General features: G+C 41.4%; 1 protein-coding gene across 3 annotated transcripts in view; it reads right to left on the minus strand.

Moving 5' to 3' along the window:
• NOTCH2 (notch receptor 2) overlaps positions 1-19,821 on the minus strand; it is a 217,866-nt gene that overhangs the window by 38,139 nt on the left and 159,906 nt on the right. For all 3 annotated transcript variants that reach the window (XM_023547517.2, XM_010589625.3, XM_064282355.1), the window contains 9 exons: positions 19,549-19,782; positions 17,249-17,404; positions 16,456-16,644; positions 15,362-15,475; positions 14,424-14,537; positions 12,509-12,742; positions 8,306-8,416; positions 1,974-2,166; positions 267-412 (listed from right to left, as the gene is read on the minus strand). In XM_023547517.2, coding sequence (XP_023403285.1) covers positions 267-412; positions 1,974-2,166; positions 8,306-8,416; positions 12,509-12,742; positions 14,424-14,537; positions 15,362-15,475; positions 16,456-16,644; positions 17,249-17,404; positions 19,549-19,782 — 1,491 coding nt within the window. The remainder of the gene's footprint in view (positions 1-266; positions 413-1,973; positions 2,167-8,305; positions 8,417-12,508; positions 12,743-14,423; positions 14,538-15,361; positions 15,476-16,455; positions 16,645-17,248; positions 17,405-19,548; positions 19,783-19,821) is intronic.

Raw genomic sequence — 19,821 nt, forward strand, 5'->3', positions numbered from 1 at the left:
TTTGACTTATCATAGAACCACACCTTCTCTAAGAAGCTTTGGATTAGAACACTTGTTCAAAAGCTCTCTAAATCAAATCTTAGCTAATCATCTTAATAGTACTGTTTCAATAGCTGACCTCTCTGCTAGATGGAAGGTAGAATTCACTTCTATTGACGCTGGCTATATGAACGAACGGACAAAAAGGAAAGGGAAATGAAGTGAGCCAAGCAATATGCAACACAAAGGCAAAGAAGGGAGGTAGAAACATGTACTTTTGCCTTCACCTTTAAAGCCCTTCTTGCAAGTACATCTGTATCCATTCACCAGATTGTCACAAATTCCTCCGTTCTGGCATGGGTTAGAAAGACATTCATTTTTGTCCACTTCACAGTTGATACCAACCCAGCCTGCATCACAGACACACTTGTATCTGAAAGAAGACAGAATTATTTACCGTGGGAGGTATGATGGTCCAAGGTGAGTCACAGAGAAAAATGCCATACTTGGTGAAGAACGGAAACCCTGGTGGTGTAGTGGTTAAGTGCTACAGCTGCTAACCAAGGGGTTGGCAGTTTGAATCCACCAGGCACTCCTTGGAAACTCTATGGGGCAGTTCTACTCTGTTCTATAGGGTCGCTATGAGCCGGAATTGACTCAACGGCAGTGGTTTTGGTTTTTTGGTGAAGAACTGAGGGGATACAAAATCCCATGGGTAACTTAATCTCATTTGCACTATTCTATGAACCTATATTTGGATCACCATGCACATGGTGTGGCTTTTGTGATTCCATCTGGTATATACAGTAAAGAGACCTACCTGGTGCTTCCCGGGCTCACCAAAACGCTAGAGAAATTAATTATAATGAGCTTTCATACATAAACAATGGTTGGTACAATACATTGGGCCTATCTGAAGGAAACGACACGGGTAAACTTGCATGGCTTCTTTTCTTACATATAAAATTAAAGCAAAAGTAAACCTTAGAGTCACCTGTTTCTGGTATAAAATAGACACCCAGGAAATATGTCAGTACCAGGGACTCTAAGCTACCCTGAGGAGTTCCTGGGACGTCTGCCTTCGAAATCATGCTTTGTCCTGACCTAAAACCCTGGTTCAGGAAGCACTGGGGTCCTGAGCAGCAAAAGGAACACAAATGAAGGTATCTGAAACACGTGTTTATCGTTTCTAATTCAAACATCAATCGCACGTAGGCTGTGATATTAGGAGATACCTTAAAGACCTAGAGATCTTTAAGAAAAAGGCAGATAGATGGTTTGGGATGTTTTAGAAGCAGCCATACTCTGAAAAAAGAATACTGAGTTAATTAACTTTGGAAATAAATTTCTCACTTATCTCTAAAAACACTCTTCATTCTTTCAGGAATGAAATGGCAGTGCCCAGAGAGCCCTATCCTACAGCAAGCATAGCAAGAGTATAAGAATACCTCATGGAACTTAAGGTCATGATCTCTGATTCCAGAAACTTAAGTGCCAACACGTCACACAACTCCAAGGGGCTTACAAATTGCAAATGTTTCATCGGGATCATGTCTAAAATTAGCCAAGACTAGCCTGTACTTCAGCAGCATATACTGGTACTGCAGTGGAGCACAGTTGGGCTATTTTTAAGCAGATGGAAAAAGCCAGAGACCAGAACATCCCTCAGAACCCAATCCTGTAATAAGTACAAAAACAGAATTGGCAAAGATCATAAAATAACCCTGGACTCCTCTCATGAGGTCCTTGCTGACTCCCTGGATAAGGGAGACAATTCCTCCTTATTTTCTACTTCGGTACTTAGTCACAGCAAAGAGAGGATCAATTTCCATGAACGAACCCGTGATTTTGAAGGCCTTGATGCAGACTACCAAAATCTTCAGCTAGGTCACAGCTCAAGTTCCCAACTGATTTCTGCAGGGTATTGCCAGTACTGAAACCAACTGGCCTGACAAAGATCAGTAAGAAACCATTAATACATGGCTGCTACTCACCCGCTGAGGCCACCAGTGCAGTTTCCATGGATGCAAGGATTGCTCAGGCACTCATTCACCTGAGAATAGCAGCTGGGGTGATGGGGCCCCTCGGGGCATATACAGCGAAAACTGTTCACATCATTGACACACGTTGCACCCTTCCGACAGGGATTGGAAGCACACTCATCGATGTCAATGTTACATCTCTGCCCTGTAGTGAGGGGATATTTTAGTCAAATCCAAAATGCTCTGGGAAAAGACACAGCACATTGAGACATATTCTGTTGACATTCTTCATCTGCACAGGCTGTAACCTATCCGGGCCACCAAATGCCAAGATTTAAGGAATAAGATACCCAATAGCACTTAGCTCCAGGCAAGAAAGGAGCAAACATCATTTTCTTCTGATAATGAAGGAAAATTAATGAAATGCTGGAACAGTGTTGTAGAAATACAGTTTTGACATGTATTTCTTCACTTCACCTTAGAAGCAGGAAAGTTTCACAAGGTTTCAAAAGGAGAGCGTCGAATATTATCAAAGATGACTTCTCCTCTTGATGTTATTCAGAGAACTCTCAGAGAAGCCTTTCTTACCACTGCTTTCTGCTGGTTTACCACTAATCCGTATTTTTAGTTACTAAATCTCTTATGTTTCTACATACTGTAAATCTCAATTAACTGGAATGCCTAGAGACTGAACTACTGATTTACCGATTCGATTGGTTAAACAGAAAAGCTACCTTGTTTTCATTCTTGTTGTTATTAGGTGTTGCTGAGTTGGTTCCGACTCATAGTGACCCTATGTACCACCTTGGTCCTGCACCATCCTAACAATCCTTTTTATGCTTGAGCCCACTGTGTCAATCCATCTTGTTGAGGGTCTTCCTCTTTTTCACTGACCCTGTACTTTACCAAGCATGACATCCTTCTCCAGGGACCGATTCCTCCTGACAACATGTCCAAAGTATGTAAGACGCAGTCTCGCCATCCTTGCTTCTAAGGAGCATTCTGGTTCTACTTCTTCCAAGACAGATCTGTTCTTTCTTTTGGCAGTCCATGGTATAGTCGATATTCTTTGCCAGCATCACAATTCAAAGGTATCAATTCTTCTTCGGTCTTCCTTATTCATTGTCCAACTTTTGCATGCATATGATGGGATCGAAAATACCATGGCTTGGGTCAGCCACACTGTAGTCTTCAAGGTGACATCCTTGCTTTTGAACCCTTTAAAGAGGTCCTTTGCAGCAGACTTCCCCAGTGCAATGTGGCTTTTGATTTCTTGACTGCTGCTTCCGCGGGTGTTGATTGTGGATCCAATTAAAATGAAATCCTTGACAACTTCAATCTTTTTTCCACTTACTCGACGGCACTGGGTTTGGATTTTTTTTTTTTTTTTTTTTTTGTTACCATGATGCTGCTCATTGGTCCAGTTGTGAGGACATTTGTTTCCTTTATGTTCAGGTGTAATCCATACTGAAGGATGTTACCTTTGGTCTTCATCAGTAAGTGCTTCAAGTCCTCTTCACTTTCAGCTAGCAAGGTTGTGTCATCTGCATATAGCAGGTTGTTAGTGAGTCTTCCTCCAGTCCTGATGCCCGTTCTTCTTCATATAGTCCAGCTTCTCGGATTATTTGCTCAGCATACAGACTGAATTGGTATGGTGAAAGGATACCACCTTGACGCACACCTTTCCTGACTTTAAACCACGCAGTATTCCTTTGTTCTGTCCGAACAACTGCCTCTTGATCTATGTACAGATTCCTCATGAGCACAATTAAGTGTTCTTAGTTTCTAAGTGTTTCATTCCTAGAGTTCTATTAATCCATTTTCTGTATTTAATCCATAAATAGAATACTCTAAGCATATTGTTATTGTCCTCTGATGATTCAGGAAACAATTCAGAGTTTCTCAGTCTAGACCAGTGGTTCTCAAACTTCAATGCACAAAAAAAGGTCACTGGTTTTAAGTGGAGATTCTTAGGCTCTTTTATCATAGGTCGTGATGGATTGGGCCAATAACCTACACCTTAAAAAATGCAGGTGGTTCAAAGACCACATTTTGAGAAACTCTGCTCTAAACAATTACTGCTTCTCATCATATAGCACTGTAGACACTGAGAGTGCAGCAACTGAGACGAATCTGTTCTTCTAAGCCCACCTAGACTGTACTTTTGAAAAGATGCTTGTACAAGCTTGGTATTTACTGGTTTAAGCTGAATCAATGTGCCAGTTATTTAAGACTTCTGCTTTGATAGATTCTGAATAATTGAGATTTAACTGCACATTCCTAAACCATATAAATTTTAAAATTACCTATTATTCTATAATGAGTGTTAACAAACAACTGCTATGAAGAAATTTACAAATTTCAAAGAATACAATGTTGTGATTCAGATAAAAACATGTATTTTTATTTAAGAACAAGCAACCTTGCATTTAGAACAGGAAATTCCAAATGAAATAGATACACACCCCCTTAAAGTATGGGTATTAACATTTTTTCACCCTCCATTGGTCTCTAAACCATTATTGGTGGTTCTTGTGGTAAAGACCCACAATCTGCTAGTGGTTGCTGTCTTCCTCATAAATGTTTTATTAAGAAGTTATTTTAAAATCCTATTTCCTTGTCCACAACCTCTGATTTTTTTAGATGTTTGCCACTGGCCCCAAGACATGAACCACAGCTCTTGGACTACAGAGCTATCTTCAACCTGCAATCAAGTGGAGGAATAGAAGAAAAAGCCTTTTCATTTTCAGTCCTTTTTTGGAAGCATCTTCTCCATAGCCACTCCTCCCAAGTTTTCTTAACTTGCTTTTAAAATCCTTTTGAAAATCAATTTTAAAGTCACCTTTATCAGAGAACGTTTATTAAGTGCCTTCTTATGCAGTCTAAGGAGCCCTGGTGGCACAGCAATTGAATGTTCAGCTGATAACCAAAAGGTCAGTGGTTCCAATCCACCAGTTGCTCCATGGGAGAAAGATGTGGCAGTCTGCTTCAGTAAAGATTCACAGCTTGGAAACCCTATGAGGCAGTTCTACCCCATCCTTCACAGTTGCTATGAGTTGGAATTGACTTGACGGCAATGGGTTTGGTTTCGGTTTTTGATTGTGCAGTCTACTGTTTGGAGTATTTGTGTCTCAGTTATCTAGTGCTACTATAACAGAAATACCACAGGTGGGTGGCTTTAACAAACAGAAACTTATTTTCTCACAGTATAGGAGCTAGAAGTCCATATTCAGAGCACTGGCTCTAAGGGAAGGCTTTCTCTCTCTAACAGTTCTGGAGGAATGCCCTTGTCTCTTTTCAGCTCTGTTCCTCAGTCCCTTGGTGATCAGTCTTCCCTGGCATCTATCTTTCTTTCTTAATCTGTTTTTTTATATCTCAAAAGAGACTGATTTAAGACACAATGCACATTAATACTACCTCATTAACATAACAAACAAAACTATTCACATATGGGGTTATAACCACAGGTACAGGGGTTGGGGTTTACAACACATATTTTGGGGGGAGGACACAATTCAATCCATAACAAATAGCTACTTCCCTAGCAAGGTCCCACCCTCAAGAAGTTTCCACCAGGTATCAGAAAAACCCAGTATAAGGGTATATACTTTGTTGGCCTCAGTAACTACTGAATCGAGAAGATGAACCAATGTTTCTTACAGGTAGATAAATTGGAGTTTAATGAATGAAAACATAGTACAGCCCAGAATACAGTCTGGAGTTAGATATCAAAAGTTTCATATTTGAGTCCTGTTGTTTATTCATTCATTCATTCAGCAACATTTACCGAGTATTTCCACTGTGCTAGACACTATTTTGGGGACCTGGTGGCTCAGTGGCTAAGTAATTGGTGCTAAACAAAAGGTGGGCAGTTCAAATCCACCAGCCGCTCCTTGGAAACCCTAATGGGGCAGTTCTACTCTGTCCTATAGGTTCTCTATGAGTTGGAATCAACTTGATTGCAATAGTTTTGGGTTTTTTTGTTTGTTTGTTTTTAGACACTGTTTTAGATACTGGCTAAAATAATTAAGGGAGATCCCTGCATTCCGGGAACTCGCAGTCCTAGTTACGTGACTGACTAGCTGAAGCCATGGACATATCAAGCTCTATCTCCCAATTTCCTTATTTGTTAAGTGAGGATAATAACGATTAAGCACTCAGCTATTAACCAAAAGGTCGGCAGTTCAAATCCGCCAGCCACTCGGAGGGAGAAAAGACCTGGTAATCTGCTCCCATAAAGACGACAGGCTTAGAAACTCTAAGGGTCAGTTTTAGTCTGTCCTGTAGGGTCGTTATGAGTCCGAGTCCGCTCATCAACACACAAGAACACCACCACCTACGTTTTAGACTGTGATAAGAATTCAGCAAAATAATGGATATCAAAATGCTTTGTAAAACCGAAATGCAGTTTTTAGGAGCACCGTATGATTTTTTACTTTCCCATTCCATCAATAAATGTAAAGTGATCATGGGGAAACAGAGAATTTAGTTTAAAAAACAAACAAAAAAAAAACCCAAAAGACTCTCTCAAATCCCACCAAGCTGTTACTAAAATGGTAAACAACAAAAAACTATTAAAGTAAAATTGAAAAAGGGAAAGAATAAAACACCACATTTAGTGCTCGTAAGTATATACTACAGGCGTATCTGATATTTTCAGCAGCTGATAAAAAAATAGCACTCCCAGATATAGAAAACAGCTCCAAGAAGAGGGTACCACCCAGTAACCAAAACATTCCATCTCTTGGTTATGTAGTTTCATGCTACACCTTAAGTTTATTTTAGAATATTTTTAGCCTGTGTCCTCCCTTCTTGACCTCCCCATTTGCTAAATGTTTAAAAAAAAGAGAGGAAGAATATGTTTCACTGGCGTTTCCAAAAAAAATAAGTCCAGTTGAAGGCTTACATAAATCCAAAAAGAAACCACAGCAGGCACTGCTTAAGCTGTGGAGTGAAGTGGTCCCGAGTATGGGCTTCGAGTTAGGCCCCTTGGGCTGGATTCCTGGCTGCAGTGCTTTTCCTTTCTTATCAATACCATAGGGATGTTAATGGCGGTGACAGTTAGATGAGATTAGGCACTTAATTTAGTGCCTGGCTTAAAATGAGTCCTTAATAAAAATGTTAGCTATTCTCTTCTTGTTATCCATTCAACAGTCACACATCTATCATCCTATTTAGCAGGGATTCTGGTGTATTCAGTTGACTGCCGCTTAACCTTGGAGTAATAAGTTTCAGGGCACAGAAGTACATTTGGCTATGGCAGCGGCGCTAGGCATGAAGGCTTTCATCGTACCTTGCTTGTGAGTGATCTTCTACTACACAGGGACTACCGTGACTCAATATGGGCCACAACATTCCTCTCTAGTTGGCACAAACATATGAAGCAGGAGAATGCAAATGGCTGTGACACACAGAAGAAAGTAAGGCCTCGCAAGCAAATGGCACACATTCACTTTAGTTGGCTCTGGGTGCCTTTTGACGTCACACTTTCAAAAGCTCAGAGGGAATTTTCTCCTATTGGTTGATAATGACCATGCCGTAATTGTTAAATGGGAATATCATTGTGTTAGTGCCTGCTTGTGTGTGGCACTGTCCAAAATGAACAGGACAGACACAGTGTATGCCCTCTGACGGTGCCATTAACTAACTCAGGTTTCCTCAGTAGCTTCTAGTACTTTTTCATCAGGAGGGTAAAAGATAATAGCACTATTATTAACAGCAAAAGATAGAACAGAAATGTGTGTCAGTGGATGCATGCTTGTGTGTGTGTGTGTGTGTGTGCATGTGTCAATGCTCTAGCTGCTCATAATTTAGAAAGTTATAACCCAGGTTACTTTGGGCATTTAAAGTCTTCCTTTTGAGTAGAAAGAACTTACTTGCTGTAGCCAAATTAAGTTGGTCCTCCCAAGTTCTGACCTTATGCAACAAACTCCCAAAAGAAGAAAAGCTCAGAAATGAGCATTGAGTATTTTCATAGAGATTTACCTTGGGTATGCTTTTACGAAAAACATTACTACTCACCACAGAAAAATGAAGTTGATTTTGCAAGCAATCTAACTTAAGCCCAGAGAAGGAAAATCATGATCTGACTGGGAATTCTTTTCAGGTAGTGATAAACATATGGTCTAAAAACCCCAAGAAATGACAAATATCATATTTCAGTTTAGGAAAGGCCCATAGGCAGAAAACTGGTCCGGTAAGCATGGAAACAGACTTCTAACCTTCCAGAGACACACAAAAAATATACAAATAAGGAGATATTTGAAAAGCAATTTTCCCTTAGATGCCAGTCTCTCAAAGTGATGGGACTGAATGAGCAGGTCTCCCAATAAAAAGAGCACTACCTGTGAATCCGGGTGAGCAGACACAGCTGTAGCGGTTAATGCCATCTTTACAGACTCCATGGACACAAGGATTACTTGCGCAGTCATCAAAATTAATTTCACAGTTAATCCCTGCAAAGAGAAAAGCAAAGACAAACCATTCTATATTACCATGGAAATGCAAATACTTCCTGTTCAGATTAAGAAATCTAAATATAAAAAGTATCTAGACAGCCCTAGATCCAATAAACCAGTAGTTCTCAAAGCGTTGTCCGTGAACTCTTATGCGTCCTCAACACCTTTCCTGGAAATCACGACACCAAAATGATTTTAACAATCCTAAGCCATTATTCTCCCTTTTTAAAACTGTGTTGACATTCTCACTGATGGTGCAAAAGCAATGGCATCTTCGCGTGAATCAAGGCCAGGGCACCAAATTGGACCAGGAGTTACTATATTCTTCACCACAATGCCACTGGCAGTTAGAAAAACAAACAGGCCAGTTTACTTAAGAATGGTCATGGTGGAGCAGTCAAAATGGTTAATTTTACAATTTAATTAAATCTCAAGGCTTGGGTATACATCTAATATTCTGTATGACAAACTGGGAAGTACACATGAAGCACTTCTGTGGCATTGCCAAAGTACAATCGTCTTCCGGAAAAGTAGCTGTGTGATTGTTTGAGTTGTGAGTGGAAATACCTGCTTTGTTCATGGAACCCCATTTTAACTGAAAAACAACAGACAAACCATGGTTATTCAGACTACCAGTGCCTGTACTAGTTGCCACTGAGTCATTTCCAACTCATGGCAACCCTGTGTGTGTCAGAGTGGAACTGTCCTCCTTAGGGTGTTCAATGGCTGATTTTTCAGAAGTAGATCACCAGGCCTTTCTTCCAAGGTGGCTCTGGGTGGACTCGAACTTCTAACTTTTGGTTAGCAGCTAAGTGTGATGCAGGGACTCTATTCAGACTAGAGGCAGACATTAAGTGAACAAAGTAAACTTGTCATTTCAAAGAAAACAACTGACTGTATTTTTTGCCAAAGATAAACTCTGACCTTCCAAGTGAAAAGGAGGATTTTGGAATATTGGTACCCACCACTATAGGCTTGATGGCTTACTGTCACCGTTAGAGACTAAAATTCAGGACATATCTTAATGAGTCTAATAACTTCTTCCTGAGGTATGCTGCCTTAATCTGAGGTATGCTGCCTTACTCCTGGTCAACTCCCCAGATGAATGGCAGACTTTCGTTACAATAACACAGGTTGAATAGAGGATACAGGTAAGTAAACAGAGATATATCTCTGGTGGTGCTCGGCTGCTAACCAAAAGGTCGGCAGTTTGAATCTACCAGCAGTTCTTTGGAAACCCTATGTGGCAGTTCTACTCTGTCCTACAGGGTCGCTATGAGTTGGACTTGACTTGATGGCAATGGGATGGGAGAGACACATCAATCATTACTATTACCATTATTCTGAAAAAATACCCAGGATATTTAATTACTTAACATGAATTTCAGTGATGCTTTCTGAGTATCACAGAAAAATACCTCGGTAGTATGAAACGTCTAAAAATAAAACTTGGTAATAAGAATATAAACAAAGAAACAAAAACTTATAAGACAAAATGCCGTAATTTTAATTTACTCACATTTTGTATTAAGGTTTATTACTAATAATTTGACAGGAACAATTTATTGAGCCATTATTATGTACAAAGCACTTAGCTTAGCACTTTATATAATTTATGCCTAATCCTCTCATCTAACGTTCAAATCAAGTTGTTATACCCAATTCATAGATGGGGTAAATAACTGACTCATAGAATGCCAGTTACTGGAGCACAGCTGGGATATGAACCCGGCTTTCTGGTTCCACAGATCTATCCCCCTTCCATCAGGCCATATACTGCCTATGATTGAGACTATGCTGCCTCCCTAACCATAAATGCAGCAAAGAACTTCCATGTTCCTTATATACAAGTGGATACCTTTAGGGGATGTGTCTAGCCCTTGAGTGACAATACTCCTTTACCTAGGAATGGGTTCCCTCTAGATGATAAAGGCAGGAAGAGTATAATCTAACTACACCACCATGGCTATGTTTTATTCAAGCAGGAACAGACATCTGACCCAAGCTGGCCCAATGAGATGCTCTCATCTGGAACACTGAAATTTAAGCGTGTGACCTATGGCCAGCAAACTGCCCTGCTACCTGCTACTCTCCCCAGTGCCTTATTGGTCAATTTGCCTTTGGGGTTTGTGAGATGCTTCTGTGTGCTCTCACTAAATTCTTTCTGTTTGTTTGTGGATGCTTGTTTAACCCACCTCAAGCTGGTTTTTGTTACTTGAAACCCAAAGAAACTGACTTAAAACAGTTTCCCATCACAAAATCACAGACATGAAAAGGCACCAAAAGTGATTCCGGGTAGTACATCTCCCTTTATGTACCCAGTTGAGTGACAAACCACAGTTGTTACATAGCAACTTGCAAAGTCTCCCTCCCATCCACACGCCCATTTAAACCCCAACCTACCAACTTAGAACCGTATTATAAATGGATCCTGAATTCTTACTCTAAAATGCAAGAGTCTATTCATAATGGCTCATTTAATGGATGCTTTCACTCAAGCCCCTGGACTATGACAGCTCTTTCTTCACCCAATACAGATTGACATTTCTTTATGTCACCTGCATCACTTTGCTTTAATTCTCCAAACAGCTTCAGGAATGGATTTGGCAGCTTTCTGAGAGATTCAGGCCTTCCTTCTCCATGCTGCCTGTACACCACTCGTATTTACTTCTTGCCTTTCTCAGTGACAGCTAGTCACACCCTGCCCTCCCCAGGGAACACACCTGATACATCCTGGCATGATGATATAATCCCAGAGAAAACAAAGTGCTTGCCAACCCACCACTCACCCAGCTGTCCCGTATGTTTGTTATAATGGGAATGATAGCAAAGCCTAAAACAGCCCGTCCATTCTAAAGGCATCCATTCAATTGCTTGTAAATCTCTCAAATTTCTTTTCGGACTGCAATTTCTCATGTCTGGGGACCAGCCCGGAAGCAAATTGCTTTTGGAAGGTTTCACAAAGATCTATTCAGCCCTTTTAGTGAGTTATCTAAACTTGGGGAGGGGACGGCATTTTTAGCTGTGAAGGCATGGGATGTTTTTCATATGCTTGAGCAACTCAAAAAGGACTTTGTTTTCAAACTTGGCATGTATGAGGTGCTGGATGAAGACCAGGGCCTTTGACAAGTTTGAAGAAATGGGTTTGGAAATAACAAAATAAATGAGGGCATCTAACCACCTCCCCCACCTTTGCCCCCTACACAGGCCATTTTCCTTAAGTCCTGAATGTGTTCCCAATAAATCACTCCCTTGTATTGGAAGGTTCCCTTCTAGCAAAGGCACACATTGGTTAATCTTCCACTAATACATTTTCCTTTGATCTAAGAAATAGTACTTCTCTGTCCATTAACCACAGTTGTGACAATAATTATTCATCTAATAAGTAAAACAGAATCTAGAGAAACCTGTGAAATGCTGTTGCCTGAGAAAATAATTCAACATTCCCCCCAAAAAGGAGCAGCATGCCCTCACAACTGACAATCGGTCATTCAGCTGGGGTCAGGGAGAGGCAATGAACTCTGGGGATGGGAAATGATGGCTCTGCATTCTAATTTGAACTACTGTGGCATGCTGTAAAGTAACTTCCCTCCTTTAGAACCCCCCAAAACTGCCTAAGGCATCACCAGAGACAAATGGCAGAGGAAAAGTGTCCCATTAAAGGAACTGGACTCTGAATCAGAGAAGAGACTACTGGAGAAAGGGGACAGAGAGGGAGGAAGGGAGGAAGGAACGGGAAGAGATTTCATTAATCTGGGGTGGGGGGTTAAAAAAAAAAAAGAAAATCCAACTAAGCCACAAAGCCAAGAGGGTTTTTCTGTTTTAAATAAGAATTTCAATTTTTTGAAGTCAAATGCCTCCTTTAAAAACACACACACACACAACATCACCAGTTTTGCAAAGCTCTTTTTCCTAACTTCTTGACTGGATGGGGCCATCTGCTTCTGAGATATTTATAGTCGTGACCCTGGTTGTATTTCTCAGAATGAGGACTCTTTTTTAGGTATCTGAGAGCATGCCAAGAAAGTCTGAGTCATCTACGCAAAGTGTTTTTGAGAAACAGTGAAAACGTAAACATTGCGGGCTTACCTGACGTGCCTGGTTGGCAGTTGCACTGGTAGCCATTCACCAGGTCGATGCAGCGACCATCATTCAAGCAAGGGCTGCTGTAGCATTCATCAATCTGGTCACTGCAGATGGCACCCATGTATCCGGGATTGCAGATGCAGGTGTAGGAATCAATACCATCCTGGCACTGGCCATGGTGGCAAGGATCAGGGTCACAGTTGTCGATGTTCTCCTCACACAACACACCAGTGAAGCCTTAGGAAAGGATTTTACCAAGGAGTCATAAAACCAAGGCAGATACTCCACACTGGAACAAAACTGTAGCTACGTCCATTCACGACACACACCCCACATCTTAAACAACTGATAACTGTTAACTGTATTTAATAATGAGCAGTTGAAACTTGCTATTTGCATCGATTCATAGTGCAAACCTGAAAAGTTGTGATTAACGTTTTATAAATCAAATTTGTAGAATTCAAATAACTTTCTGACTGATGAATGCATCTTCGTTTCTTGTCGGATTTCAGTGGGTAAGAGCTCTCAATATTTCTCCTTTATATGTTTACCACTGTAACCCTTTCTCCCTACACCCAGCCTACAGGTACTGCACTAGTGGTTTTGTGGATCTTATCTTCCCAATTCTAACCCTGGGGAACAGAGAACTTTTCTATATTCCTCTCAACCCCTTTCTCACAGTGCTACACACATATAACAGGTTTTTAATAAATACTTGTTCAATAAAACAAATGGAACAGTTACGAGGATTTAAAAGGGAAAGGAACAAATAAGAGTTCCTTCTTTTGAGGCTTCAATGGACCAACATTAAACTTCTTCCTAAAAGGCACCAATAGGCCTCTCTTCTTTTTTAAACATGAGTTCAAGATTTTTAATCTCTCTAGTGATGCCTATCCTCCATGAGAAGAATGTGGCCAGTGGAAGACAAAATGCTAGAACTTTCTCACCCAGAGCCAAGAGGTCATGAAAAGACAAGGAAGTTGAGAGGATCATCTAAGATGGCCTAATCTAAGCAGGTCTGATAGATGGTAGTGCTCCAATACTAAAGAAATCTGAACTCTCTACATTGGCTTTTGTTAAGTTTGCTTTCCTGCGGTCAGAAAGAAAACCATGCACGTGGTGCTTACAATACTTTAAGAATCCAGTTTTCTAAAATAAGATAATGCTTTGAATTACATTCATAACTTCTTTTCTGTCTGAAGCAGTAAGAGAAAAAAGAAACGGAGAATTTACCTTTTTTACTAATATATTTAAAAGGCTAGCCATTCTCTAGAATATGGGCCTGTGCACAAGCAAATTTGTAGTAGGGGCTGTTACACTCATTCAAATCCACTTCCCAAGTAAGAAATGGGGCCACAGATAAAAAATACAGAATATTTGTGAACAAGTAGCAGAAGCCAGCAAAGAGGACCCAAACATTCCCGGTTAGAACTATCTCTCCTGACAGTTACACATCTAACTCTCAATAGCATTAACTGTCTTTTATGTAGAAAAACCTCTGTACTTCACACAACTGGCCCTTAAATTTCTCAGTCTTTGTTCAGTCACTGGCTTCAAGAAACACAGAGACAAACCTCCTGCTGAGAATCCTCAGTGAAAAACAGCTTTAACTGGAACTCTTATCTTTCCCAAAGGAGTGAGTCAAGCCAGCTGGAAACCCACCATTGCAAAACTCTGTCCCAGAAAGACATGGGCACCAAGTGGAAATCACCAGGCCAGGCCACCATTATGGTGGAGAAGGAGGCAGATGTTGTAGAAAGAAACACAGCAGCAAAAAATCTGCTATAAGGGGCCCTCTCAAAAACACAGAGCAGCCCCTGTTAGTGGACCAGCCTGGGAGGGCAGCCAGCTGAGCACCATCATCCTACTTTTGTTTGGGTGGGTCTACCAGGAGAACGAAAAGTGAGAAGAACCTTACCTGTGGCACACTGGCATTCATATCCATTTGGGTGATCGATACACTTTGCCCCATTCAGACATGGAGTACTGGAACAGTCATCAATATCAATCTGGCAAACTGGCCCAGTGAAACCTTAAAAAGGAACATCAGTGATACATTTCAAAGGATTATCCTACGTCTTCCTTTAATATAAGAATGATGTCAAGGAAGGGTTGGGTTAGGCTACCAGCAGGGCTTATACCAATGGGTCAGCAATACAGGGAATCATTCTCCCTGGCAGGTAACTGAAATAACTGCGTGAACCTCAGAGACATCAAAGACACCTGTGGTGTATTTCCACCACTGTTTCTTCCTGGCATAGATCTCCCTTCCAGTTGGTGCAAGGAGGGACTGAAATGTTACAGGGGGAGCCCTCAAGCAAGTAAATGCAGCTTGAGAAGCAACTGAAACCTTCTCTGAAGAAACAAGAGGCTATATATAGTATAAGGCAGACAATCTGGCATGTCTTCAACAATAGCTTTGGGAAGGAAAAGGACAGACAGAGCTTTCTTTGGAAGAAACTGACTTATGTTGTCTGTTTCTGGGCCCATGGGTGAAATGTCTAAAAACAATAGTCTCAAAGAGGGGCTTCAGGAACATGACCCATGGGGAAAAAAAATAAAATTCTGAATAAGCTACTACTAAGGCTTCTGTGAGTTATGAGCTTTCTGAAATACACACAGACAGAGAGGTCGTGGGCCATTTAAGAATAGACTTGGACTTCTGGCCACAAAGGATTTGGAAGATACACTAGCTAAAATAAATTCCCCATCTTTACACACACACTCCTATCATGAAGTACTCGCTTTAATGATTTCCTCATGTTCAGCCCACACACATTCTCTCCTTCCTCCCTCCCCTGTGACCAGTAGGCTTTGTGCTTTAAAAGAAAACAGGGGCAGGTGGTGGGCACTTACCAGGCGGACACAGACACTGAAAGCGATTGACTTTATCCACACACTGCCCATTGTTCACACAAGGGTTGCTCTGACATTCATTTATCTCCAATTCACAATGCACACCTTTGAAACCTGAACAAAGTGGACCACACAAGTGGCTTAGGAAGGCGCGATGGAGCCAAGAAAGGCACACATTTTCAAAAATTACAAGCATGGACATTTCTGCAAAGGGAGAGGGGACTCTGCAATGATAGGAAATAGTCACTCGGAGCATCAGAGAGAACAGTGAATAATGTGAGAAAACCACGTCACCGCAAAGGGGGACAGGGTTACTTCCAAAGAGACTGTTAAGACCTGGCATGCAAACTAAGACTGTTCACATTCTCTGTGATCAATCCATACTTTCAAGATGGTGCCAGGCCACAAAGTGTCCCTACTCTATGTTCCAAAGACCAGCAGAGCCTGAGCTGCTGTTGCTCTTAGGGTGCAGGTCAAGGTCAGGGGGCCTTCCAAAGGTTGGATGGCCTTGCATCCTTAATTAGCCAGAGCAGCCATGCCTGCCATTTCATCTGAGGACTCAAGAAATGATCTCTGCAGAAGAGCTCCAAAACACACCTAAGCATGTGCCTCACTCTGGATAACTGGCAAGAGCCTATATAATTGTGGGTAAAATAATTTCAATAAGTTGAATGGTATGGCATTTTTTTGGGGGGGGGGCATGGCATTTTTTTGGGGGGGGGGCATGGCATTTTTAATACATCAGAGAATCGGGAGTGCTTGCTATATAAAGGATTCTTATGGTACACCCTTTATTAAATTAGACTTAAGTAAAAAAAATAATCACTTCTGAAATTTTTTGTCCCTATATTTGGATTTTGACATAATGGGCTTGCCTAATTTTATCTACATAGCTCTTAAAATTCCATCAGCACCTCATTCTTTAAGGGTTCCTTTGGCTAGGATCTCTTTCTTCATATACTCCCCCAGTAAACATAGGGAATTCAATGCTGACAAAGCTAGTGGAATTGCTACAGCGTATTGAGTGTTCCACCTAAGAGAAGTGTAGTACAGTCCCTTCTCTCTAGAGCCCACGCATGGATGGACCCATTTACCTGGCATGCACAGACATGTGAATCCTCCAATCTTATCCAAGCAGGTGGCATCGTTCTGGCAGGGGTCTGAATGGCACTCATTGATATCCATCTCACAGCGAGGCCCTGCATAGCCCTTCAGACATTCACAGTGGAAGGCGCCATCTGTATTCACACATTTCCCTGCATGCTCACATGGGTTGCTGTTGGCTAGAATACACAGCACCAATTACTGGGATCAAAGCTCTTGACCGAGTTGCAACAAATGCAGACTACAGAAATGGATCTGGTGTTTATAGCACAAGGGCCAGTCCCTTAATGATCTAGCTCTCAATCTCCCATTTCCTTCCCAAATTTAAAAAAACCAAGATGAGATTAGGGCAATCTCAGCTCATGCATCTCTGCACTTTTGACCAAACTGTCACTGAGGGAGAGCTTTCTATTAAGAGTCAAGTACAGACCATTCATATATTTGAATTCCCATAATGGAACATATAGTCCTGCTGAAGAGGTTGGCTGTAAACAGTGGCATTTAACAGGACAGACCTGAGGTTTAGGTTTAATATGGTCCTACAGTAAAATTTTGGGGCCCTGGTGGCACAGTGGTTAAGAGCTATGGCTGCTAACCAAAAGATCGGCAGTTCAGCTCTACCAGCTGCTCCTTGGAAATCCTATGGGGCAGGTCTAGTCTGTCCTGCAGGATCGCTATAAACTGGAATTGATGGTGACAAATACAGTAAAATGTGCTTATGTTTAAATGCTTGCTGACCTCAACAGACAGTACGATGATTGGAAAAAGGGTCTGTATACTTACCCATGGCACACTCATCCACATCTTCTGTACAGTCAGCCCCTTTGTAGCCTTGTGGGCAGGTGCAAATATACTGCCCGTTCAAGGGGTTGGTATCACACAGTGCCCCCTTGTGGCAAGGATTGCTGATGCATGCATCATCCAGATGACACAAGAGACCTGTCACAGGTTGGTGCAAAGAAGAGAAAACATTCCTTGCTTTAGAAAAGAGTTTTCTCTTTCACAGGGAAGGAAAAAATCTCATGATCATCTGATCAAAACACAACATGGAGATTCAGGTGCACCTTCTCCTTTGCTTGACACTACCTTAGGGCAGCCTGCAACCATCAGCAAAGCAACCAGCTGCTTCAGGCGACCCTAGTGCCCTCCCCTGATCCCTTGGCTAGACCTCTGCTCACAGGCAGATACCTACAGGCTAGAAAATGAGAATGAGGAGACAGGAAACTGGAGGTATTCTCCTGATATGGTTGACAGATTTAGAAAATAAAAACAGAGGATGCCCAGTTCAATTTGAATTTCAGATAAACAAGTTCTTTTTAGCATAAATGCACACACATATTGCAGACATCCTATATTTTTTTCTCTGGCAACCCTACTTCCTGAAAAATCATGCTGCCTGAGGGAGGTGAGACACTGGAATCACCTCAGATGCGGCTTCCATTCTTTCTCCTAAGCTTCAAGAAAACCATTTTTGCTCTGGCTTGCAGACTTTTTTGTGGGTACAGTGCTCTCAATGGCACTTTTCTGGCTACTGCTATTGTTGGGGTAAAACTCAGGAACATAGTTTCTACTCCATAAATATTTGTCGACTGTATGAATGGATGGGAAGAAAGAAGTTGGCCATCAAACACTTTTCGGTGCTGGGACCTAGGCCACTTGAGTGCAGGCAAAAGTAATTGTCCACACAGTTCAGCCTCACTTACAAAGATGGGGGTTTGTATAAAGCCCCTTCTCATTCCTGTTTTCTGTACTCAGCTCCATCCCCTATGCACAAAACTGTTTCAGGGATCGTGAAGACACCAGAGTTTCGGTATTCAAGAGTCATCTAATTACAAACCATCTCTCAATACTTTGACATGACTTTTAGATTGTTTGGAGATTCTGATGTCAAATCTTGAATGATTTCCTACAAGATTAATATGCTATGATTCTACTTTTCTCCTGGTCCCAATGCGCAATATTTAGTCAAGAAATTTCCAAAGTATTTTTAACACATTGCTTTTAATACATTTTAAAAATTACTTTTCAAGTTTGTTTTGTTTCCTTTGTTGTGGGTTATCCAACCTCCAAATTCATTTAAGAAAAAAGTATGGACGTATACAGGTCAAAGTGTCACTCAGCTGTGATCAGGTTGGGAGTCTGATATTTGATTTCTTTATTTTTTTTTTAGAAATTGGAAATACATTTAAATAAAGCTGGTTTCAGTGCAGGGGTTAAAAAAAAAAAAAAAAAAAGCAGGCTGCCTGATGAGCACAGGGCCATCAGCATTTCACCAGCCTCAGAAGAAAAAAGCAGCTAAACATCATCTGCCATTCCAAAAGCAGACTTTTTTTATAGTATCAACATTCCTGGCTCTGGTGCCCCAGGACTCTGAAGATATTACCAGGCTCCATGTTCTGCCTAGTTCACACGGGAACTGGATTTTCCAGTCCACAATTCGCTTAAGAACAGGTAACTAATGTGTCTTCCACAAAGCTGGAGGTGCAGCTTTTAGGAAGACTTAGGTATAAGAACATTTCAAAACTTCTGGGCAGAATGTTCTCTCAACTTAAGCTACATTCTTCCATCATGTTCCTCCTTTCATTGCTTTCCTACTCCTAGAATTAGAAGCTGTTAGACTGACAGAGGCTGGCGTGATATTAACTTTGTAGTCTGTAAAAATCCTCCGTTACAGGAATTTTTCCATAGACATCGAGGGCTAGAATGCACTTAGATACTTCTCTCCTGCCAACTTCTTCTGAGAAAATAGATTATTTGTTTTTAAAATGAAGTACCTGAATCCATTTATTAGTCGTCTTAATTTCTGAGTGCTTTTCAGCCTGAGATCTCAAGGAGGTCAACAGATACCTCCGAAGACCATGGTTACTTTCTTTTTTTTCTTTTAAAAACTGAGGTACATAAGAGTTGGAAAGTCCTAGGAGAAGACTAACTCACAGCACTTTAGCTGGCAGATTACACTTCCAGAAGAATAGTCTTGAACGATATAATTCAAAGAACACTGCTATCGCAATGAAAGAGAAGAAGTCCTGAACACTCACCCACCCTTCCCCTGGTCCCCAGCTCTGTCCTTCGGCTATCCTTACCTGCCTTTCCTTCTGGGCACATGCAAGAGAAGGAGGCCACACGGTCAATGCAGGTGGAGCCTGCAGTGCAGGAGGCGAAGGCACAGTCATCGATGTTCTCACTGCAGTCATCTCCACTCCAGCCATTAACACACACGCAGCCGTAGCCCCCATTGCGGTTGGTACAGGTGCCCCCATTCTGACAGGCATTGGGTTGTAGAAGACATTCATCCACATCTTCAGTGCAGAATTGTCCTTTTGGGGGAAAATGCCTGATTAGGGCTCTGAAGTCTC

The sequence above is a fragment of the Loxodonta africana genome, chromosome 3 (genome assembly GCF_030014295.1).
Source record: "Loxodonta africana isolate mLoxAfr1 chromosome 3, mLoxAfr1.hap2, whole genome shotgun sequence".
NCBI lineage: Eukaryota > Metazoa > Chordata > Mammalia > Proboscidea > Elephantidae > Loxodonta > Loxodonta africana.